The sequence below is a fragment of the Elaeis guineensis genome, chromosome 13 (assembly GCF_000442705.2).
Source record: "Elaeis guineensis isolate ETL-2024a chromosome 13, EG11, whole genome shotgun sequence".
Classification (NCBI taxonomy): Eukaryota; Viridiplantae; Streptophyta; class Magnoliopsida; order Arecales; family Arecaceae; genus Elaeis; species Elaeis guineensis.
Window position 1 is genome coordinate 56,048,245 of NC_026005.2, and position 24,980 is coordinate 56,073,224.

The 24,980-nt window shown below is 37.1% G+C and overlaps 1 protein-coding gene across 2 annotated transcripts in view; it reads left to right on the forward strand.

Annotated features, from left to right (window-relative positions):
• The first annotated feature begins 3,008 nt into the window (after positions 1-3,008).
• The window catches only part of LOC105035983 (uncharacterized), a 51,612-nt gene continuing 29,640 nt past the window's right edge, over positions 3,009-24,980 (forward strand). The window contains exon 1 of one of the 2 annotated variants that reach the window (XR_012136329.1): positions 3,009-3,166. Coding sequence is in view for 1 of the 2 variants with exons in the window: in XM_073247826.1 (XP_073103927.1) it covers positions 3,090-3,166 (77 nt within the window). In the remaining variant the exon portion in view is untranslated. The remainder of the gene's footprint in view (positions 3,167-24,980) is intronic. The other variant, XM_073247826.1, reaches the window with a different exon arrangement.

Below are 24,980 nucleotides of genomic sequence, written 5' to 3' on the forward strand. Positions count from 1 at the left end.
GATAGAAGAAACACCACAGTCCGATAATCGTAGAGTTTTGAGATTTGCTATTGAGCTGCGCATGTGCCCGCCTCTACAGGTATCTACTTGGGCTTAGACTAGGATGCTCTCTCCGTCTTCAATTAGTCTGCTCCTAGATGAATCTGCAAACTTTTGAATCAGCCTTGGATCTGATCTCCGATAGGATTTCGATCAGTGCTTGATCGCAGCCTTCTTGTTCTTTTGCACAGATTGAATGGAATTCGATGCCTCGAGGCCACCAGATGGGCCACCCAACACCTTTGGACCTGGGAGAGGATGTGAGATCAAAGAGGAGAGGGAGATGGCACGGAGAGGAGAAGAGGAGGCGTGGAGACTTTCTTATGATGGGCACTAGAGTCAAATGGCTTTGATAGAGCACCTTTTTATAGAATTAGAAATCTAGAGTCCTAGGGCTTTAAGTCTTCAAATGACTTAAAGCAGAAGGACTTTCATATCTGGCATCCCTTCCTCTACTTTCCATGCATTTCTTCATAGAATCTCTATCAGAAATCAACTTGGGCGTGTGCCATGGATAAGATTGTAAGCACCCCCATCTTATCTCCCTCAATTAAATTTGAACCCTTCAAATTAAAATTGGCTTTATCCCTATCTCAATTTGAACTCAAATTCAAATGAGATAAAACCTTTATCCTCATCTACAAGGAGATAAGTCCCCTTTAAATTTGAATCTTAATTCAAATGGGGTGCAAGCCCCTTTATCTCATCCTATCCACAAGGTGGGATGCCCTTTGGATCGTATCCATTTTGGGCGCCCCTTCTTTCTACGCACAAGTCACTGAAGATAAATGGGGTGCCAATAGTTGGTGCCCCACCACTCTTATCATTTAATTCTTACATGAAAGAAAGGATTCTAGGACTCCAACTCTAGATGTCCAAACGATCTCGCTTTGATTTGGTTAAGTCCTATCCAATAGAAAACCCAAATCAAGGAGAAATTGGATTTAATCATATGCTAGCATGATTTTCTTAAATCTAAAATTAAGATTTAATTAATCATAATCCAATTAGACTATGCTAGCCTAATTGTGTAATCCTAGACCAATATCCTTGTTTGTGTGACCTCATAGGTCTAATTCTGTCTGATAGTGAGATATGTTGTGATCTCCATCACAGATATTATCGAAAATCTTTTTGATTGATCGAAACTCTTTTCAATTCAGCCAATTAGAATTATTGATCATCGACATAATTTTAATTAATCCCATAATCCATCAGTGATATCTAGCAGTATGTAGTGGCAACCCAGTAGAACTGAATAATGAACCTCTAAAAATAGTTACCATGTGATTCAGTTCTTCTATCATGAGTCCTGACAAGCATAGATTAAGGATAACTCATCAAACCTAATTTTTGTCGTATGCTAGAATCAACCGACTCGAATTCAATGTGAAAACCAATAGAAACACCTTTCTATCTTTCACAATGCCATGGTCATAAGCTTTAGGACTCAATCTCATGATCTACATAGCACTACTCATCTACTAAGGTCGATAGATCCCATCTTGATGCGCATCCTATTTCTATAGTGAGTCTACTGCAGCCAACATACACCTCAAGATCTTCATCTAGCTAGGAGATGAGTTATGATGTAGTCAAACTACAGCAACCTCACTGTGAACAGCCGAGGCACTGCAGGTCAAAAAACTAGTCATACTATCACAGCATCGAGTTAGTCACCGACGAGAAGATAGATATCTTAGTGACTATTCGTGATTGATCATGCTCAGTACCCTTATTCCTAACAAGTATTTGCACTCTCACTCCGATGTCTCCATACCGTAGATTCAAGACTCATCTATCATAAAAAAATAATTATGCACCAATCTCTCCAGATCAAACACCATCCCCATGATGATCCTACGATCGGGAGTCATTTATGAATTAATTATAATGATATATGTCTCAAATTCTCAACTCTTGAGAATATGTGTCATTATACTCATTAACTCAATGGACGATTTAGAGATACTTAATAACACAGATCTGAATGAAAATAAAATTCAACTTTATTAATTTATAAGTCAATATTACAAAATATGCTTCAAAAAAAGTTTACAAGTATCGGTTAATCTGACTTCTAGGACATACATCTAACAACTTCCCACTTGACTTAAAGATAATTGGCTACAAATGTAAGTCATATCTTCTCAAGGTGGGCTTTACTCATTTGTTGGCTCAATTGCTTTGTCAGTGAGTTAGCTACGTTGTCTGCAGTGTCGACTTTCTTAATCTCAACGTATTTCTTCTTGAGGTAATCACGAATGAGGTGGAATCGTCACTCGATGTGCTTAGATTTATAGTGAGACCTTGGCTCATTAGCTAGGATTATGGCACCGTTATTATCGCAGAAGAGTGGGACGGCATCAGATGGCATCACATCTAACTTCACAATGAATTTTTTGAACTAGAATGCCTCCTTAACAACTTTCGATGTGGTGACGTACTTTACTTTCATGATGGTATTTGCAATAACAGGCTGCTTGAAACTCTTCTAGCTTACGGTACCACTAGTACACAAGAAAATACTGTCTGATGTTGACTTTCAATCATCAACGTCAGATATAAAATCTGAATTAGTATAACCTTATATCCTCAATTCTTCATTACCAAAGATCAAAAATATATCCTTAGTCTTTCTCAAGTACTTAAGGATACATTTTACAGAAATTCAGTGTTCTTCCTTTGGATTGGCATTGCAGTAAAAATACCTTTTAATGATAATTTTATAGCGGCAATTCTTTAATAGCCATCAAAAATTAAATATTTATATATCAATTATGGTTATTAATAAATGATCATAAAAAATGTACTATTCTTCTTTAATTGCCATTAAAAATAATAAAATTGGTCCAACGCCAAATCACCTGCGCTGATAATTCAGCCTAACATGGTGCCCCCCACGCCCCATTTGCTTTCGTATTCCCTTAATCCTCACATTAATTCTTCCATTCTCTCCCCACGCCCCGGCCCCCTATTCTTTCATATTCCCCTAAACCTTCCCAAAGCCTCCATTCTCTTCACTCTGCAGATCTATCCGAGGCTCACCAATGCTCAAAATATTTCTTGCAGAGAAATCAGTGCAGGGGCTTGGTGATTGGCTTCCTTCCATCTCCTCCATTTCTAGGTATGTTTGTTTCTTTGGATCATTTTCAATCTTGAAACGATGCTTGTGTCCAGATGTTCTTGAAAAATTAGGTTTCATGGTCATTAAGTTTTGAAAATGATTTTTTTTTTCAAGAAACAACAATAGTAACCAAGGAAAATCACTTGTATGCGAAGTTAATAATGAGTTTTTCAATTGTACATTTCAATTTCTTCCCAATGTTCGGTTTCTTATGCAGTACCAGAAGGACGAGATGCTATGTTTACATCTTAAGCTTAGCTCTATGTTTTTCTTTCTCAAGTTTTAGCAATTCACTCCCACAAAAGAATCCCATCCTTCCACCCTTTTGAGACCTTGTATTTGCCTTTTTAAAGGGAAGGAGGATAAGCTCTGGGGATGATTCCAAGTGTCCTAGCTTCTCTAATAGAAATAGGTATTTTTATTTTTTAACCACACCTTCCATAGCCATGCATGGATCTTTAATTCGCCAACCCAGACTTCTCTCTCTCTTTTAATTTTTAATTTTTTTTCTGTCATGCCTTCCAACAAAATCCAATAGGTCCTGGCCTCTGTTCTTGTGTCTTAAACAGCCTGATTGGGTAAAACCTATTTCAGATTTAGTAAACTATCTTCCATCTAGAGTGAAAAATATGTATCTGATGAGTATATTAAATATATCAATAAAAATATTAATTTATAAATTAATTTATTTTTATTTTTTAAAAATTAATACTTCTGTTTATCTTTTGTAGAAAAAATGATTGCCGATGCAAAGAGCTCGGTTCATAGATTAAAAGAACTTAAATTAGAAGCAAATCGGACTTAAAATAGGTCCCAAATGGAGATCCAAAAGAGGCTCAAATTCAAATCAAATTAAGCTCAAAATCAACTCAAATTGACCCACAAATCAAGCCCAAATCGGTCCATCAGACTGCTCGATGTACCATGGACCGACCGACCGATCCATAGAAGTAGGGGGCTGCAGTCCACAAAATTTTTTCACTGATCCACATCATGGTGCAGGGGAGGGCAAACTTCTTTTGCACCATTGGATGGCTGAGGCGGCATGGAACACCCGATCGGATGGCCAAAAATGCTCCTTCCCATATACTTCGGTGGTGGCCCCTCTAGTGCACGATCCAACAGCCCAAATCGATCCAGAGGTGTGATCGGATGGTGGGGACGTGTAGCCGGCTGGGAGAACAAACTAGAAGCTGATATTTGTGCCATCCGACCATCCAGAACAAGGATAGAACACGATCCAATGGCCAGCATTGATTCCAAAATTGATAAGGTGATGGGCTGCATTTTTTGATGTAATTTGGGCGTTCGATCAAGATCCAGTGGCCAAAAAATTGGGACATGCCTGGGATGCATTTGGGATGCGAGTTTGATAGTTTGAACGTAGCTCGGAATCTTAATATGTGAAGAATTAAGAGACAAGGTACGGTCGGGACTTGAGGGGGTTATGAAGGCTATAAAAAGGGATCTAGAGAGGAGAAAAAAGATAGAACAAAAATTGAGAGAAAATTATGGAGAAAAAGAGAGAGGAAGAGAGGGAGGTTGCAAGAGTTTAGAGCTTTGGGAGAGAGTTTTGGGGTGGCATAAGGAGGCTCTGTTGCATCTTCTTCTTCAAGTTCTTTTTCAACCTTCAGAGAAGATGGAGTTTTTGATGGCGAGCAAGATCCAATCCATGAGCAGCTAAACCCTTCATCTTTAAGAGAGTAGATGAAGTTCTTTAATCCAGATTTGTATTTTATTTTTTGATCTTATTGTGTATTTTTTTTATTATGCAATCAATTACTTGAACGTTGTAAGGCTTCTTTATTTATAAATAATATTGAATATTTAACAAACATAAATTTTTCTATGATTTTATTCATGTGTTCAAGTAATAGTTTTTCTTGTTTCATGAGATAGATTTTTGAATAGTTTATGATTGTTGTCCAGCTATGCAACCTAAGAGAGGGGGTGAATTGGATTTCTAAAAATTTAAAGTTAATTTACAACTATGAGGATTTTATAACAATAAGCAGGATAAATATGGAGAGTGAAATTTATGCAAGATGTAGAAGCTGGATGCAAGAATGCAAGAAGATAAGAAAATTTAAAAGGAGAGTAAGTAAGTACTACACAAACAAGAAGATTTATAGTAGTTCAATGCCAACCTTGCACCTACGTCCACTCCCCAAGCTCCTATTTGGAAATTCAAATCCACTAAACCGTATTTAATCCGAATACAATGTCGGAACCTCCGACTCTAGCTATTCCAAGCTAGAATATTTATTTTTCGGGTACAAGCCAATCCAATACAATCCGATTCAAGGTTCGTTTCCACATTTTGGAACCCTTCCAAAATAAAAAATATTAACACAAAATAGAGTATAGCAGTTAGTCACACAGAAATACAGATGTAACTCTTTTAATAAGCAAATAAAGCTTTAAATATACTTTACACAAAGAGAAGCAAGCTTTTCTGATTTTTCTCAAGATGGTTGAAGACTTGAATGAGCTCTTGAGGGGTTGGTGAACTTAAAATAAAAGCTTCTTTAACTTCAAGAGGGCTCTTGCTTGGGGTTGAAAATGAATGCTTGAAGAATATTTTCAAAAAACCTTGTTGATTTTCTCCTTTAAGTGTCTTTTATAACTTCAAATAATGGTGGAAAGAAATCTGGACTAAAATAGAGCCGTTGGAGCATATTAAATGGGCATTAAATGCAGCCAAAACGAGCTGAAAACTAGTCGTTGCAGAATTTTTTCATCACATGGGTCGACTCGTAGGGTCGACTCATGCTCATGAGTCGACTCATGGGGTTGACTTCTGTGGCACAGAATAGAAAATTACTGTTCTGTAATTTTGGCCTACACAACAGCAGAGGTCGACTCATAGGGTTGACTCATGCTCAGGGGTCGACTCATGGGGTCGACTCACAGAGTGTGCCAGCCAAAGAATTCGGTGTGCCGTTCAGCCTCTTTTGCCATGAGTCGACTCATGGGATTGACTCAAATATATAAACATGATTTTCTTTCAAAATACATATTCAAAAATATTAAAATTACCTCCAATAGATTACCTCCAATATTAAAATTACCTCCAATCGATACAGACTGCATCAGGGCACTAAACTGAGTAGAAACATTCTCACTGGAGCCCCGATCTCTCTCCTCAAGAAGTCAAAACCACTCTATAAGATTCCTCGAAGTCTAGCCGCCTTTGCAGTTAGGTCTGAGACCTCTGTGATATCCTCATGCGACTGAAAATGGGTTAAAGCTAATACTTGCCCCTGCAAATCTAATACTCTGCCTGTCAATCTTAAAATATATCCCTCAAGCTGCTAAATGCGTACCGACTGAGTAGTGAGCATCTGAAAAATAGTAGAAATGTGAGGGATCAGAGTCTGATCTGAGTCATCCTGGGATGTCGATCTCTGTGCAAAGATTGAAGTGGTAAATTGTTGAGATAGAATGGAGGCAACACACTGGGACATCATCTCAATCTGATATCTACTAGCCTAAACTCTGAAGGATGTGTCCTGCTCTCTGACTGTGGAGCTGAAGCATGCCTCCTCACAGACTCTGAAGGACCAGTCTCGTGATCAGATATGAACTGAATATCTGGGGATGCTCTGTGATCACGAAGAGGTGAAGATGGTCCCTCCTCTTCTGCTTTATCCTCTGCTCTTTCCACGACACCTTTTATTAGTTTTAGAGAAACCCATGCGATGCAGTGTGTGGCGGTTGATGGTGTCGGAATGGGATAGTCTAACAACTGCCTCCCCCTCAAAACTGACTCTGAACCTTCTAAAAACTAGGGTGAGTGCCATACCAAAAGGCAAGTGAGCTTTGGACCTGTTCAGGATCTCTCTCATGGCCTCAAACATCAATGCGGGAAGGTTCAGGGGGGTTTGGATGATCACATGGTACATAATGCAAATGTTCCTACCAGATAGAAGGTCGTGTCTACCACTCCTAGGGACAAACAGTTTGGTTACCAAGTGATGTAACAACCTCATCTCAACGGAAAGAATTTTTGCTTCCAATTTATTTAGACTTCCAGTATAGGTTCTCCTTAAGATAACATTAATTCCTTCTTCTTTAATAGGAAGCTCTGTATTGGTATAGTCTTCACAAGGCAAATGCAGTATCTGTCCTAAATGTACTGGATCAAGAATAACATCAATATTTTTTACTGTAGATTTCACTGTTCCATTGCTATAGCTCAAATTTAAGTAAAATTCTCTGACTAGATCGACATAAGTATTTTCCTTTAAAGAGCAGTAAAATTTCCATCCTTGATACTTAATCTTCGATCCAATAGTGAATCCTTCTTTTTCAAAAAACTTGAAATCAATATTTTTTTCGAGTTTCACTTTTCAATCAGAGAGAGGTACCTTGCTTGGGCTGATTGGAGACTGAGTGAAAGCTGAAGCAGGACCTGGAGCAGGGATTGGAGCAGGAGAGGGCTCGACTGCTAATCTCTTTCTGTGCACACTCTCTTCCAACCCACGAACTAATTTTCTCTTCTATGGTAGCTTCATTTTGGGAGCCATTAGGTCAAGAGAGACTTGAAAGGAGCTTAGGAGACTAAATGTGAGGTAGAGAGGAAAGGATTTTGGAAGGAAGAAGGCAAGGATTTGAGGAGTTAAATTAGTAGTTTGGAGAAGAGGAGATGATTCTAGAGCAAGCTCGAACCACCCCAAATGAGAAAGGGAGAGGAGAAGAAGTTGGTTCCTTAACGGATGATTTGAGGAGTGAAAATCGGTGGGAGGAGATATTTGAGAGAAATCTTTGGTTTGAGGGAGAAGAGATGGAGAGCTTTTGGTTCTGTGGGAGGAAGAAGATGAAGGGCTGAGTCGGCTCAAGAAAAAATTTTCAATAAGAAGAGAGAGCCCGAAGGGTTTGACAAAATTGCAAAATTATCCTAGGGTCGATCCTGGGGTCGACTCATGGCACAGAAAAAATTCAAAAGAATGATGGGATAATTTTGAAAAAAATTGAAACTCTGAGAGAAGGATGTTTACACAAGTATTGATTATGTGAATGATAGTTTTGAGCTTTTGAGCTCTTAAGAAAAATGAGAATTGAGCTCAATAGATTTGGTTCAATAAATTTTTGACATTAAGAATTTGAAATCAGAGAGATACTTAAGCTGATAGATCAAAGATTCCTAGTTCTCTCCTAATTTCATAAAATCTATCTTCACTTAAGACCTTGATAAAGATGTCAGCCAATTATTTTTCAGTACAAACATAATCAAGAATTATATCTTTATTTTGGATTTGTTCTCTTATGAAATGATGCCTAATTTCAATATGTTTTGATCTAGAATGCTGAATTGAATTTTTAGTTAGATTTATAGCACTAGTGTTATCACATCTTATGGGAGTTTCATTGAGTTTGATGCCAAAGTCTTCAAGTTATTGCTTAATCCACAAGATTTGAGCACAACAACTTCCGACTGCAATATATTCGACCTCAGCCGTAGACAGTGCTACTGAGTTTTGCTTCTTGCTAAACCAAGAGATTAAGTTAACTCTAAGAAATTGACAAGTTTCACTAGTACTTTTTCTATCTAATCTACATCCAGCAAAATCGATATTTGAATATCCTATCAAGTCAATTGATGAGTCTTTAGAATACCATAGTCCTAGAGTTTGTGTACCATTTAAATATCTAAAAATTCTTTTAACTGCATTCAAGTGAGATTCTTTCGGATTTGATTGAAAGCGAGCACAAAGATAAATACTAAACATAATATCTGGTCTACTAGCAGTTAAATACAATAGAGAACTAATCATACCTCTATAAAATTTTAAGTCTACATTTTTACCTCCTTCATCTTTGTCAAGCTTACATGATGGGCTTATGGGTGTACTAATTGCTTTGAAGTTCTTCATTCCAAATCTTTTAAGTAGTTCTCTTGTGTACTTGCTTTGGGTGATGGAGATTCTTTCCTTTGTTTGTTTGATTTGAAGTCCAAAAAAGAATGTAGGTTCTTCCATCATGTTTATCTCGAACTTTTCCTGCATGAGCTTAGCAAAATCTTGATAAAGAGTTTCATTAATAAACCCAAAAATAAGGTCATCAACATATATTTGTATAACTAATATATCATTTTGATTTTTTTTAATGAAAAAGATTGTATCTACATTTTCTCTTGAAAAATTATTATTAAGCAGAAATTTGCTTAGCCTTTCATACTAAGTCCTAGGTGCTTGTTTCAAATCATATAATGCTTTGTTTAATTTAAAAATATGATTAGGAAAAGCATGATTTTTAAAACCTAGAGGTTGTTCTACATAAACTTCTTCAGCAATATATCCATTTAGAAAAATACTTGTGACATCCATTTGGAATAACTTAAAATTCATAAAGCAAGCATATACAAGTAGAAATCTAATTGCTTTTAATCTAGCAACAGATGCAAAGGTCTCATCAAAATCAATTCATTCTTTTTGATTATAACCTTTTACAACTAATCTCGCTTTATTTCTTATCACATTTTCATGTTCATCCAATTTATTCTTATATACCCATTTTGTGCCAATTATTGAATAATTTTTAGGTCTTGAAACTAAAGTCCATACATTATTTCTTTCAAATTGATTAAGTTCTTCTTGCATTGCGTTTATCCCATTATAATCTTTTTTAGCTTCATCTATGGTTTTAGGTTCAAGATGAGAGATAAAAGCAAAATGATTGAATGCATCTCTAAGTGAAGAGCGAGTTCTTACACCATGTGTAAGATCATCAATGATTAGTTCTTTGGGGTGATTGTGATCATACCTCCATTCTTTGGGTAAATCATTTATACCTAGAGATTATTCTTGTTGTTCTTCACCTTCCTCATCCTATTTGTCTTTATGTTCTTCATTATCTTGAATGGTTGAGTCTTTTAGAGTGATCTCCTTCATTCCTTCTATAAGAGGATCTGCATCATCAAATACTTTCATTCTTCCTTGAAGGAAGATCATTAGTTTCATCAAAAATAACATGTATTGACTCCTCTACAATTAAAGTTCTTTTGTTGAAAACTCTAAAAGCTTTGCTAGAAAAGCAGTAACCAAGAAAAATCGCTTCATCGGATTTTGCATCAAATTTTTCTAATCTTTCTTTACCATTGTTCAAAACAAAACATCGACAACCAAAATATAAAAATATGCAATGTTTGATTTTCTTTCTTTCCAAAGCTCATAAGGAGTTTTCTTTAAAATTGGTCTAATTAAAATATAGTTTAATATGTAACATGCCGTGTTAATTGCTTCCGCCTAAAAATATTTTGGAAGGTTACTTTCATATAGCATGTTTCATATAGCATGGTACGGGCCATTTCTTCAAGAGTTCTATTTTTCTTTTCTACTACCTTATTTTGTTGGGTTGTCCTAGGTGCTGAAAAGTTATGGTCAATATCTTTTTCATCATAAAATTTTTAAAAATTTTGATTTTCAAATTCAGTTCCATGATCACTTCAAATATTTTGAATTAAAAAATCTTTTTTATTTGTGACTTTTCGATAAAATTTTGAAAAAAAATGAAATGTTTCATCCTTATATACTAAGAAGAAGATCCATGTAAAACGAGAGAAATCATCAATAATCACAAAACCATATCGTTTTTCACCTAGATTAGTAGTTCTAGTGGGTCCAAATAAATCCATGTGTAATAGTTCTAATGGCCTAGAAGTTGAAACAATATTTTTAGATTTGAATGAGACTCGTGTTCGTTTACCCATTTGGCATGCATCACAAATTCTATCCTTTTCAAAATTTAATTTGGGTAAGCCGATAACCAATTCCTTTTTAATAAGTTTTGAGAGTGAATGTATGCTAATATGTGCAAGCCTACGATGTCAAAGCCAACTAGTCTCATTAATCTTGGCATTCAAGGCTACTAGGCATTGCATGCTTATTTTGAAAAGATCATTCAAGTCTACCATATAAATATTACCATGTCTGTGCCCAACAAATTTAATGCCTTCATTAATAGGACTAGTTACAATGCAAACTGAAGATTCAAAAATGACTTTGTATCATTTATCACAAAATTGACTGATGCTTAATAAATTATGTTTTAAATCATTTACTAATAAAATATTTTTAATATACTTGGAGGGAGTGATACCAATGTTGCCTATACCGATGATCTTTCCTTTGCCATTGTCTCCAAAGGTGATCATCCCTTCATTTTTAGCATCAAGTGTGATGAATTGAGATTCATCATCAGTCATGTATCTTGAGCACCCGCTATCAAGATACCATCTCCAGTTTGCTCCTTGGGATGCAAGACACACCTATACACAAGAATCAAGTTTTGACTTTAGGTACCTAAATTTTCTTGGATCTTTTTTAGTTAGTCATAATGGTTTTTTTTAGAACCCATATTTTTTTTACATTGAAATTTTCAGATTTGTTAGAAAAACATGAATAGGATTTGTGTCATATTCTACCACATTTAAAGCAAGTTATATTTGAAAACTTATTGTATGATGAGTTTACAAAGATGTTTTTCAAAAATTTTTGTTTCTTTAAAGGGTTATATCCAAGACCGACTTTATCATAAATGGCTTTTTGATTGTTAAGTATCATATGAAGTTTATTTAAACTTAAAGTGAACTTTTCAACCATTGATTTTAACTTGGCAATCTCATTTTTTACGTTCAGATTTTTTTGAGACATGATTGATTTTTCATTTGAAATACTCTCATTTTCTTTTAGCAAAGATTGATTCTTTGATTTTAATTCTTTGTTCTTTACCCCTAGCTTCTTTAGTTCATCAATTAGGTTATAAAACGCTTCATGAAGTTCTTCAAAGATAAAGTCAATAGGAGTTTCGGTATTTGCCCCATTTTTATGTGCCATAAGGCATAAGTTGGCTTGTTCATTTGAGTCTTCTTCTTCAAAACTTGACTCATCATTTCTGCTCCATGTAGCCATCATAGTCTTTTTCTTGTACTTCTTGGGATCCTTCTTCAGTTGTGGGCATTCAGACTTAAAGTGTCCCGATTTCTTGCATTCATAACAAATAAGGGGTTACTCCTTATCCTTCTCTTTGCTATATTCCCCTTTTGTAGGTGGTCTCTTCCTCATTCTTTGTCTTCTTTTCTTTAAGAACTTCTTAAACCTTCTAGTAATGAGGGTCATTTCTTCATCCTGCTCTTCATTTTCTGTATTATCGGATTCTTCATCAGGTTGAGCAGTGGATTTGAGGGCGATTATCCTCTTCTTTTTTACATCTTTTTCTTAGTGTTGTTTCATGCTTAGCTCGTAAGTCATCAGTGATCCTAGAAGCTCCTTCAAGGGTAAGATATTTAGATCTTTGGCTTCTTGGATTGTGGTCACTTTGACCTCCCAAATCCTTGGTAAAGACCTAAGAATCTTTCTTACGAGATCACTGTTAGAATAAGACTTTCTAAGACTTTTTAGATCATTAATAATATCAGTAAAATGAGTAAACATCTCAGTTATTGATTCATCATGCTCCATTTTAAAAAGTTCATATTTATGCACAAGCATGTTGATTTTTGATACCTTCACTTGATTAGTTCCTTCATGAGTTACTTCTAATCTATTCCATATTTCTTTAGCTGACATGCATGTTGAAATATGATTAAATTCATTAGCATCTAGAGCATAATATAAAATATTCATGGCTTTAGCATTAAGTTGAGCCATTTTCTTATCAACCTCATCCTATTCTTTTTCGAGTTTGGTTGATTCCACACTATCAATTATTTTAGTGGGTGTGTGTGGTCCATTTACTATGATACTCCACATATCATAGTCAAGTGCTTGAATAAAGATTTTCATCCGAGCTTTTCAATAGGTATAATTTGATCCATTGAAAAGTGGAGGTCGGTTTGTGGACTGTCCCTCGGCTAGTGAAGTGCCAACTTGAGTTGCCATAGATCTTTAACTCTTTGATGGTTAAATCAAAGTAAGGCTACAGCACCAAGCTCTAATACCACTTATTGCCCAGCTATGCAACCCAAGAAGGGAGGTGAATTGGGTTTGTAAAAATTTAAAGTTAATTTACAACTATGAGGATTTTATAAAAATAAGCAGGATAAATATGGAGAGTAAAATTTATGCAAGGTGTAGAAGTTGAATGCAAGAATGCAAGAAGATAAAAAAATTTAAAAGGATAGCAAGTAAGCACAACACAAACAAGAAGATTTTTAGTAGTTCGGTGCCAATCTTGCACCTACGTCCACTCTCCAAGCTCCTACTTGAGAATTCAAATCCACTAAATCATATTCAACCCGAATACAACGTCGGAACCTCCGACTCTAGTTATTCCAAGCTAGAACATTTATTTTTCGGGTACAAGCCAATCCAATATAATTCGATTCAAGGTTCGAATCAATCTTTTCACGTTTTGGAACCCTTCCAAAACAAAAAATATCAACACAAAATAGAGTATAGCAGTTAGTCACACAGAAATACAGATGTAGCTCCTTTAATGAGCGAATAAAGCTTTAAATACACTTTACACAAAGAGAAGCAAGCTTTTCTGATTTTTCTCAAGGTGGTTGAAGACTTGAATGAGCTCTTGAGGAGTTGGTGAACTTGAAATAAAAGCTTCTTTAACTTCAAGAGGGCTCCTGCTTGGGGTTGAAAATGAATGCTTGAAGAACCTTTTCAAAAAACCTTGTTGATTCTCTCCTTTAAGTGCCTTTTATAACTTCAAATAATGGTGGAGAAAAATCTGGACTGAAATAGAGCCATTGGAGCACATTAAATGGGCATTAAATGCAGCCAAAATGAGCTGAAAACTAGCCGTTGCGGAATTTTTTCATCACAGAGGTCGACTCATGCTCACGAGTCGACTCATGGGGTCGTCTTCTGTGGCACAGAACAGAAAATGACTGTTTTGTAATTTTGACCTACACAGCAGCAGAGGTTGACTCATAGGATCGACTCATGTTCAGAGGTCGACTCATGGGGTCGACTCACAGAGTGTGCTAGCCAAAGAATTCAGCGTGCCGTTCAGCTCTTTTTGCCATGAGTCGACTCATGGCATCAACTCAAATATATAAACATGATTTTCTTTCAAAATATATATTCAAAAATATTAAAATTGCCTCTAATAGATTACAAATCTTGTGTTCTTACTTTTGAGGCTTCCGAATCAGAACTTGGTAAAATTATGATTTTACCTCTGAAATACAATAAATTTTTTTCCAAGCCAAAATCATTAGTGTTGGGTATAAAATACCCCCCAGCCGAAGTTCGTGATGGGAGTGACCTTCCGGGGATCCAACTGACTTTCGACCTCCGGCAACGTCTCTTCAAACCTCCCAGACGGTCGAGCCTCCGCCACACCCCCAAATTTTGCCGACGAGCAGGACCCCGCCAGCACCGACCGGATTCTTCGCGACGTCCGGACTCCTACGGGAGCCAGATCTCGTCTCCGACTCCAGCTGCAGGCAGGCTTCGTCCGGACTCCTACAGGAGCCGAACTTCATCCCCAACCTCAACTGCTGGAAGGCTTCACCCGGACTCCTACGGGAGCTGAGCTCCGTCCGCGACTTCACTTACAGGTAAACTCCGTTCGGACTCCTACGGGACCCGGACTTCATCCCTGACCTTGATTGCAGGTGGACTTCGATTGGACTCCTACGGGAGCCAGATCTTGTCTCTGACTCCAGCTGCAGGCAGGCTTCGTCCGGACTCCTACGGGAGCCGAACTTCGTCCCTAACCTCAATTGCTGGAAGGCTTCACCCGGACTCCTACGGGAGCCGAACTCCGCCCGCGACCTCGATTGCGGGAAGGCTTCGCCCGGACTCCTATGGGAGCCGGGCTCCTTCCACGACTTCACTTACAGGTAAACTCCGTCCGGACTCCTACGGGAGCCGGACTTCGTCCCTGACCTTGATTGCAGGTGGACTTCGACCGGACTCCTATGGGAGCCAGATCTCATCTCCGACTCCAGCTGCAGGCAGGCTTCGTCCGGACTCCTATGGGAGCCGAACTTCATCCCCAACCTCAACTGCTGGAAGGCTTCACTCGGACTCCTATGGGAGCTGAGCTCCGCCCGCGACTTCACTTACAGGTAAACTCCGTCTGGACTCCTATGGGAGCCAGACTTCATCCCTGACCTTGATTGCAGGTGGACTTCGATCGGACTCCTACGGGAGCCAGATCTCGTCTCCGACTCCAGCTGCAGGCAGGCTTCGTCCGGACTCCTACGGGAGCCGAACTTCGTCCCCAACCTCAACTGCTGGAAGGCTTCACCCGGACTCCTACGGGAGTCGAGCTCCACCCGCGACCTCGACTGCGGGAAGGCTTCGCCCGGACTCCTATGGGAGCCGGGCTCCGCCCACGACTTCACTTACAAGTAAACTCTGTCCGGACTCCTATGGGAGTCGGACTTCGTCCCTGACCTTAATTGCAAGTGGACTTCGATCGGACTCCTACGGGAGCCAGATCTCGTCTCTGACTCCAGCCACAAACAGACTTCGTCCGGACTCCTACGGGAGCCAAACTTCGTCCCAAACCTCAACTGCTGGAAGGCTTCACTCGGACTCCTATGGGAGCCGGGCTCCGCCCACGACTTCACTTACAGGTAAACTCCGTCCGGACCCTTACTAGAGCCGGACTTCGTCCCTGACCTTAATTGCAGGTGGACTTCGACCGGACTCCTACGGGAGCCAGATCTCATCTCCGACTCTAGCTACAGGCAGAGTTCGTCCGGACTCCTACGGGAGCCGGACTTCGTCCCCAGCCTCAACTGCTGGGAGGCTTCGCTCGGACTCCCATGGGAGCCGGGCTCTGTCCTCGATCTCGACTGCGGGCAGGCTTCGCCCAGACTCCTACGGGAGCCAGGCTCCGCCCAGGACTTCACTTACAGGTAAACTTCGTCCGGACTCTTAAGGGAGCCGGACTTCGCCCCTGACTTTAACAGCAAGTAAACTTCGTCCGGACCCCTACTGGAGCTGGGCTTTGTCTCCGACTTTGACTGTTGGTGAACTTCGTCCAGACTCCTATGGGAGCTGGACTCTGAGCTCCACTTAGACGGATGGCTAGCCACCTCTCTCCGCCAGACACTCCAGCCGAACTTCGACCGACAGGCCTGGGCCCACTGGTGGGCCGCAGCAATAGCCACGACCCTACTTCACCTCCTGCTACAGATTCCGCACGGCTCCATCACTCCCTGGCAGGCCGCAGTAACGGCCACCACACTGCTCCACCCCCTGCGATGGATTCCGTGTGGCTTCATCACTCCCTGACAGATCGCCATAATGACCATGATGCTGCTCCACTCCCTGCGACGGATACCGCGCGATTCCTCCCACCTCCTGGCAAGTCGCGACAACGGACGCCGTTCCACTACCCGCAACAGACCCCATGTGGCACGTCCCGGCGGTGGCCACGATCCCACTCCACTGCTCTTCACAACAAACTCCGCCTGACTCTGGGCAGCCCACTGCCAGACAGTTATGGATATCGCTATCAGTCTGCTGTCCTCTTTCGCCTATAAAAAGGGGGCCCAGATACGTTATTTGAGAGATTTTTTTTACCTAGAAACTCTGCTAAAATTTTCGTTCGAGCACTCCATTCTTGTTGAGGCAGAGAACTGACTTGAGCGTCGGAGGGTCTTGCTGGAGCAACCCCACTTCTGGTTGAGACTTCTTTTGCAGGTCCCGACGGCGACCGCGACCCCCTCGACTCCAGCTTCTCCGACGCAAGCGAATTTTTGCACCAACAATTAGTAATCCCCTCAAATGCTTTGTAATCATCAAAATTATTTCAAGGAGCAATAATGACTACGTAGAGATGGGTCATGATCTAAGAATACTATTCGTGCTCAGTGAGATAAGCTATACTCGAAATTTAATCATGAATTTATCTTTTTTCAATTACTAAGGCTTATAGTATTTAGTAATCTAGATTGTTTAAATTAAAATATAAATCTATGATTAAAGGATAAATTCAAAAACTTGAGGTATTTTCTTCTAATTGATTTTTCTTAACTTTATTTCTGTCAAATTTGGTTTTTATCTTTTCAAAATTTTAAAATCTTAATTCTTCACTTTATTTTCTAATTTGAACATATTTTAGTCCTTTGATCTCTGAGGATACGATTCCGACTCGTCCTATTTATATGGTTTGAGTTAGATTTTATTTTTGACCACCCATGATAGCGATAAAATTTTGATACCATTGTCGGAGATCATTGGCACGGTTGTTTCATATAAAAAGCAAAACAAAAAAGTAAAAAAAAAATTACATAATACATATAGTGATATTAGAAACAAAAACAAAGGAAAAAAAATATTGCTTGGACAACTTGTTTTATTGCATTGCATCATCATAACACATCTTAAAGGTATAAATCTTAAATAAGATAAAGTGAAGATTTCATCATCCTTCCTTGACCCACAAATAAGTTTCTTACATTTTGCATAAATCCTAACCTTAATTAAAATCAATTGGATATTGGCTTCTAAGGAATTCGAGCTTAATAGGATAAGTGACTCCGAAAGTTAAATCGAATTGAGCCTAATTAATCAGTTGGTGTCTAGAAAAGTGGTTCAGAGACTACATCCTGAAGGAAGATGATTACTTAATCGATTTTATTTGCTGATCTGGTCAACTTAATTAGTGTCTAAGGAAAGCAATGGGGGGATCTCCATCAACTTTACACTTATCTGATCAGCTGGTTAGTTAGGTTCACACTTGGAGTGCTTGACAGTATACTTGGAATAGTTAGAAGCTATCTAGATCTTGGACAATCCTAAGATAGAGAGTCTATTCTTGTTTAACTTGATTGTAATTAACATCAAACATTAACTAATTCTTCTCTCTCTCATAGATTTGGGATTCTTTAGGTTCTCATCTTTAGAATTCTCCTCTCTCTTTCTTCTTTCTTCTTTCTTCTCTTATCTTCTTCAACAAAAACATTAAAAAAAAAATTAGGATTTTTCTGATCTTAAATTTTTTGCTATATGCTTGATCGTTGATTGTTACAATCAGAACTGTAACTATTAGACCAAGAAATTGAAAAGACTCTCAAAATAATTCAATTTAGGAATATGGTTGAACCAGATGAACCCAACCCTCCTCATCAACTGAAAGAGTATTTCACCCCATCCTCATATACATATTCTCCTTGTATTCAGGTGCCCCCCGTAGAGGCCTCCCAATATGAGATTAAGTCCAGTATTATTCAAATATTGCCTTCTTTCTATGGACTTAGTAATGAGAATCCTTACAAATATTTTGATGAATTTTTTGAGATATGCTCCATTGTCAAAATTTAGAATTTCTCTGATGATGCCCTTAGGTTAAAATTGTTTCTATTTTCTCTTAAGGACAAGGCCAAATACTGGCTAAACTCCCTGGACTCGATAACAATTTCAACTTAGGACCAACTTCAGAGAGAATTTTTTAAGAAGTACTTCCTTATAGGAAAGACAAACCGGATTAAAAAAGTCATTACCAGTTTTTCCAGATAGATGGAGAAATATTCCACGCGACTTGGGAGAGACTCAAAGACCTAATTCATAAATATCTGCACTATGCCATACCTAAATGACAACTAGTCCAGTGCTTTTATGATGGTCTATCAGAAAAGCACCGACAGATGGTTGATGCCTCGTGTGGTGGAACATTTATGCTTAAAAATGAATATGAGGCCTGGCAACTATTTGAGATTCATAGCAAAAACTCCTACACCACATGTCTGCCGTCCGAAGAGACTCTCCCATGATTGGACCAAAAAGAGGTGGAATTTATAAGGTAGCCCATTCTATGGATATCCACAATAAGATAGATGAACTATCACAAAAACTTGACCGACTACTGCAAGTCGGGCAGACCTCCACCCCATCCACACATGTGCAAGATGTTTGTGCCATTTGTTCAAGCCCAACCCACTTTGTGGGTGATTGCCCAGCCACACATCAATTTTTTGAGTTTGTGTAGGAGCAAATTTATCAGGTTCAAACCCAGATTGCTCCCAGACTAGATAACAACCCATATTCAAACACTTACAATCTTGGCCGGAGAAATCACCCAAACTTCTCCTGAAAATTATAACCTATGGTTAACCCGGTGACCCACAGACCCAACTACTAGGAGACATAATATCGGAACACATCTTACACTCAGTATCAAAATGCTCCTCAACCTTCCACCATGGCATATAGTTCAGCTTTTGAGGAGAAGGTCTTGAAAATACTGAAATGATTGGAAGTCAACACCCAGACCCTTCACTCCCACACGCAATCATTAGCTAAGCTAGAGGCTCAAATAGGTCAATTAGCTATAGCCTTCAATAGGAGAGAAGAGAAAAAATTGTCTAGCCAATCTATAAGTAATCTGAAGAGGCACTACATGGCTGAAAGCTCTACCGCCCATGAAATCTTTTCTGAGCATGCAAAGTTGATAATGACCTTGAGGAATGAAAAAATCTCAGAACAGTCAAGAAGAACCAACGAGCTGAAAACTTAAATCCAACCAAAATTAAGCCATCTGAAAAGAAAAAAGACCCCAAGGATGGGGATGAACCAACTTCTCCAGCACCCGCACTTAAAGTTCTATTTCTGAGTGCTCTAGAATCCCCTGCACCATTCAATAAGAAGGAAGAAAAATTGGATGAAATGATGGAACTGATAAGTTACATATTTTTACATTTATTGTAGATATTTTTGATGATTTATGGTGCTAACATCTTCTAAAAATCTTAATTTCATAAATAAATTAGATTTTTTATAAAAATAAATAATTTTAAAAAATATAAAATTAGAGTATATTTATGAAAAATAGATGTCAAGTTAATTGAGTAATTTTAAGTATCAAAATAATAAAAAATTAATGAGTAATTTAATACATATATTTTTTTATTTTTCAGACACAAAATCGGAGCAAAAATCAAGCCAAAATATCTTAAAAAATATTTAAAATAGCCTTTGGTGCACGATGGACCGGCCGCTTGATCCATAGATTTAAGGGTGCGATCCACAAGAAGTCTCGTGGTCCATGATGCAGTCTATGGTGGGTGGAAGAGTTTTCACGCAATCGGACGGCTGATATTGCTCCAAATACCAAATCGGATGGCTGAGGATGCACGTCACCATATCCAACGGTGGTGGCCCACTCCCAGTGCACGATCCGATGGTCCAAATTAATCCCGAATGAGATCCAATGGTTGATGTCGATTGTCGACTGAAAACTAAACCAGAAGAAGAAAATTTGAGCATGATCCGATGGTCGAAACTCGATCTGAAGCTTGATCCGGCAGCTGGTGTTCATCCCGACTGTGAATAGAAAAACTTTTGTGCTGATCGACGGTCCAGAGCTGATCTGATGAAGGATCCGATGGCTGATATCATTCTCAATCGAGAGAAGGAGTGAAACGATGATTTTTGGGCCGATCTGGGTGGTCCAATGAAGATCTAATGGCCAGAATAAAATGATACAGGTATAATATATTTTCTAAGAATTTTAAGACTCCTTTTGCTATCAGAAAAAGATAAAAAAATTTATGTATAAATAGGAGGTTCGAAAATAAGAGAAAAGAATATAAAAAATTAGTAGAAAAATAAAAAAATAAAAAAATAAGAAAAATTTAGGGATCCAAGGAGAAGAAGAAGAGAAGTCGGTTTGCTCCACGGAGTACGAAGGAAGATGGAGAGGTCATCAACCATCTTTCCGATGAGGTTGTGCTGATCAACTTCAGGTCTTTGTTATAGTTTTATTTTATTTTATTATTCTTCTTAAATTTTTTGTACTTGAATTTTACTTTTAGTTAATACAAAAATTTATTTTATTGTACTTTAAATTTTTGTCTTTTATTTTTATTGCAAGTAGATGCTAGAATCTAGTTAGTAGATCTTAGTATCAATTTATTTTTATGCTCTTTAAATTTTTATTATTTATTTTTATTGTAAGTAGAAGTTAGAATCTAAATAGCAGATCTTAGTACTCAATTTATTTTTTATGCTTTTAATTTTTATTTTCTGACTTAAATTATTTTTCTCAAAATTTTATTTTTTTTATAAAATCAAAGATTTCAAATCAAAGTACTGCCTTCTCTGTGGATTCAATCCGACTCACTACTTTATATATATTTTTAATTTTTAACAAAAGTCAAAATTAATTTGATAAACACGGTGTCCTAACGACAATATCGCGAGCATATCAATTCTTGATACTGTTGCTGAGGAAGGCATCAATTTTAATATTTGATTTCTTTGATTTTCTTATCAATATAATTTATTAACTTTTTTGATTTTTTTTCTAAAAAAAAGAGAAGAAAAGAAGGGTGAAATACTTCAATTTGGTGAGATCAATCCTAACCCTAACCCTAACTATTTTTTTTAATATTAATTATTATTTTTTAAATTAATCTAAAATTTATCTACATAAACCTAATAAAAATCGTATGACAAGAATAGAAACTTAATTATTTAGAAGTATTCATCATCTTAGATTTACTTTTGATCATCATTGGAGACAAGGTAAGCTTTCAAGTTTGATTAGTTTCATGCATCTAATTTAGTTGTATAGAATCCCTTATTTAAAATTAATTGTGCATATTCATCTCAAATCAACTTAAGGGCAACACCCATTAATAAGATAAGATGGAGATTTCATCATCCTTTCTTAGCCCAAAAACAACCAACCAGCATTCTACATTAACCCAAGTTTAATTAAAATTAAGTAGATGTTGGCCTCTAAGATCAATTGAGTTCAGTTTGAGTATTGTGGTAAAATCAAGTGCAAAGTAAATTTGAACTCACCCCTAAAACTGGTGTCTAAGGCAAGAGGTTACAAAAGCTAAGTCTAAGTGGACTCATGGTTATTTAATTGATTCCGTTAGCTTATCTGACCAATCCAATTGGTGTTTAAGGCAAGCAACAGGGAGACCCCCACGACCCCACCTCTTATTTGGCTAGTTGAAGGAAGTGAGAATAGACCCAACTTACATCTAGGCTAAGCCACTCTACATTAAACTGTTAGGTTTAAGAAACCCGTAGGTGTCTAGGTTTAATTGGTTACTAACTTGATTACGATTAACACTTAACCACAACTAATTCTTCTCATCTATCATCTTTAGGTCTAGGACTTTCTTAAGATTCTCACCTTTATAACCTTTCTCTTTCTTTCCTTTCTCTTTTCTCTCTCCCTCTTTCTTAAAAAGAAAATTTAAACCACACTTATTAGGGTTTGCTCTGGTATATGCATGATAAAAGATTTTTTCTAACCTAGTTGAACCTAATTATGAAATTGAATGGCTGATCTATGTTAAACCTGATAATCAAATAGTTGAAAATTTTGAGAACCACCTAGGCAGATGAAAGAATATTTTATTCCTTCCACCTATAACTCATCGATGTTTTCATCATTCTATGAGATCAAACATTCAGACTCTAGTCCTAAGACCGATTGAAATCTGATAGTCCAAAAATTAGATAAAGTCAACTTTCTTATAGATAAATTTCTAGTCCTAGGTCAACAATCTCCTGCGCAATACACACCACCTCCTAATTATTAGGAGATTTGTTCTATCTATGCTAGCCTAGCCCATCATGTGAGTTAATGTCCCACGGCTGCACAATTTTTACCTTTCATCTAAGAACAAGTTCAAGCTGTCCAAAGTTACTCCAAGCCTGTCAATGACCCATTCTCAAATATATATAATCCAGATTGGAGGAACCATCCTAATTTTTTTGGAGATATCAACAGACTCAAGCCTAGACCCAAATGTCATCTGTGCAAAACTTTCAAAATAGGCCCCAATAGCAAAATTATATCTATAATGGAGGTCAGCTTAGTCAGCCTACCCAGCTATCATATCACAATCAGCCGTCATACCCATTTCTTCAACAGACCTTTCTAGCCGATGATAGGTTTAGCCAACTTCAATAAATAATTATGATCCAACAGCAATCCTTTGTCAGGCTAAAAGTACAAATAGGTTAGTTGGCTGAGTCTTCCATGAGGAGAGAACTAGATCAATTGTCGAGCCAACTAATATCGAATTTTAAAAACAACCCACCCACCCACCAACCACCTAGAACTAGTCATCAATCCAATATCCTATCTAAGAATTCTCAATTTGAAATGATAAAGTAATCTCTGAGCTTAGAAGTCTTAAGATTCTTAAGGACACATATCAAGACCAGATGAAAGAGGTTAGTACTAATACTAGCCAAAATATGAATTTAAAAGAGGAGGTTCGTACTGAGAGTAATCGTATAGAAGAACTTAAGCCCAAAATTGGTATTGATGCTGATTCCAATTTGAGTAAGAAAGACAAAGGAAAAAAAAGAGCGGATGAGTTTCTCGAGATATATAAACCAAGAATTTTATTTTTTTCAGTCTTAGAAGTCGGTTCTTCCACTCTAGAATCATCACCTTCTTCAGAACTGAAGTTTTTCTTGATTACACCTGAATATGCATGTTTGGAATCAAGTGACATCCTTCCAGCACCTATTGCATCGAACTCAACTCCTAACCCAAAAACTCAATTCATGAGCATTTTAGAAGAACAAATAGGAGAAATTCTCAATAAATAAAGGTCTGTAAATGGGTTTGTAATCTATGTTCTTAAAATTAAGAAAAGGGATGTGAACTACTTTTTGAAGATTGACAACAAAATACTGAAATTTATTGTAGACTATCTTCCTAAGATTGGCAATCCAAAACTATTAAAATTTGTCAATCTAATATTTGACATGGGATAGATTAGGTAGAATCTGCATTTGGTCTGGTTGAAGATGGTAAACTTAGCACTTTCTAGAAGGCAATCCAACTTCTATTTTTTGTTATCTTTTACATTTTATTTAGGTTAATTGAGTCTTGCTTAGTATCTTTTGTAGAGATTTGAAGATAATGTTGATTAAGTTAGGAGGGGGAGAATAATAAAAAATTTTATTTTTTTTAGTTCTCAAGTAAGTTAGTATTTAGCATTTAAGCACCTAATTATTACTTAAGAATTGAGTTAAATCAAGTATTTTTTTTAAAAAAATTGATGTACAGACCAAAGAGTTTGTGAGATATTGAGGGATCAAGTGTTAAGAAAATTCAAAAAAAAATTAAGTTTAGAACTTGAACAATTTTCTTTGAACTTTTCTAAATTTTTTTACTAGCATCAAAGAAGAGTTTACTTCCTATGAGATTGTGTAGGATAACTATATATTTCTTTATATATATATATATATAAAATTTTAAGTACTTCATGCTAAGTAATTGGGCCTCTTTGCCTAAGCAAGCATTGAGTTTTCCATCAAAAGGTGTGAAGGGCAAAGAAGCTTTGTTATAAAGCTAGTTTTAACTCATAGCCTGTTTGATTCGAGCAAGTAAATTTGAAGGGTATTCTATACTTGGTGCCCTAAAGTCATCTGATTCCGGAATCATTGGCTGAAAACTCGCTACATGAGTAAAACATAGCTTAAGGGATTAAGACACTCAATAGCGGTATAATATTAAAATAATAATAATAATAAATGAAAGATGGAAGTAACAATATACTTATCTATATAACGGTTAATGATTTGGAGATAAAGATAGGAGTAATTTAGAAAAAGTTCAAAAAAAATTTAATATTCTTAGTTTAACTCCCACATTAATTAGTATTAATACTCCAATGACATACCTTACTCAAGCTCTACTGAACATCAGTGGTTTCTTTTAAAATTATTTGATGAAATTTGAAACTTTAAGTTAAACAGTATTTAATTCTAAATTCTTTCTTTATTCGAGAATGAGCAAAGTTTAAATTGGAGGATATGATAAGTTGCATATTTTTACATTTATTTTAGATATTTTTGATAATTTATGATATTAACATCTTCTAAAAAACTTAATTTCATAAATAAATTAGATT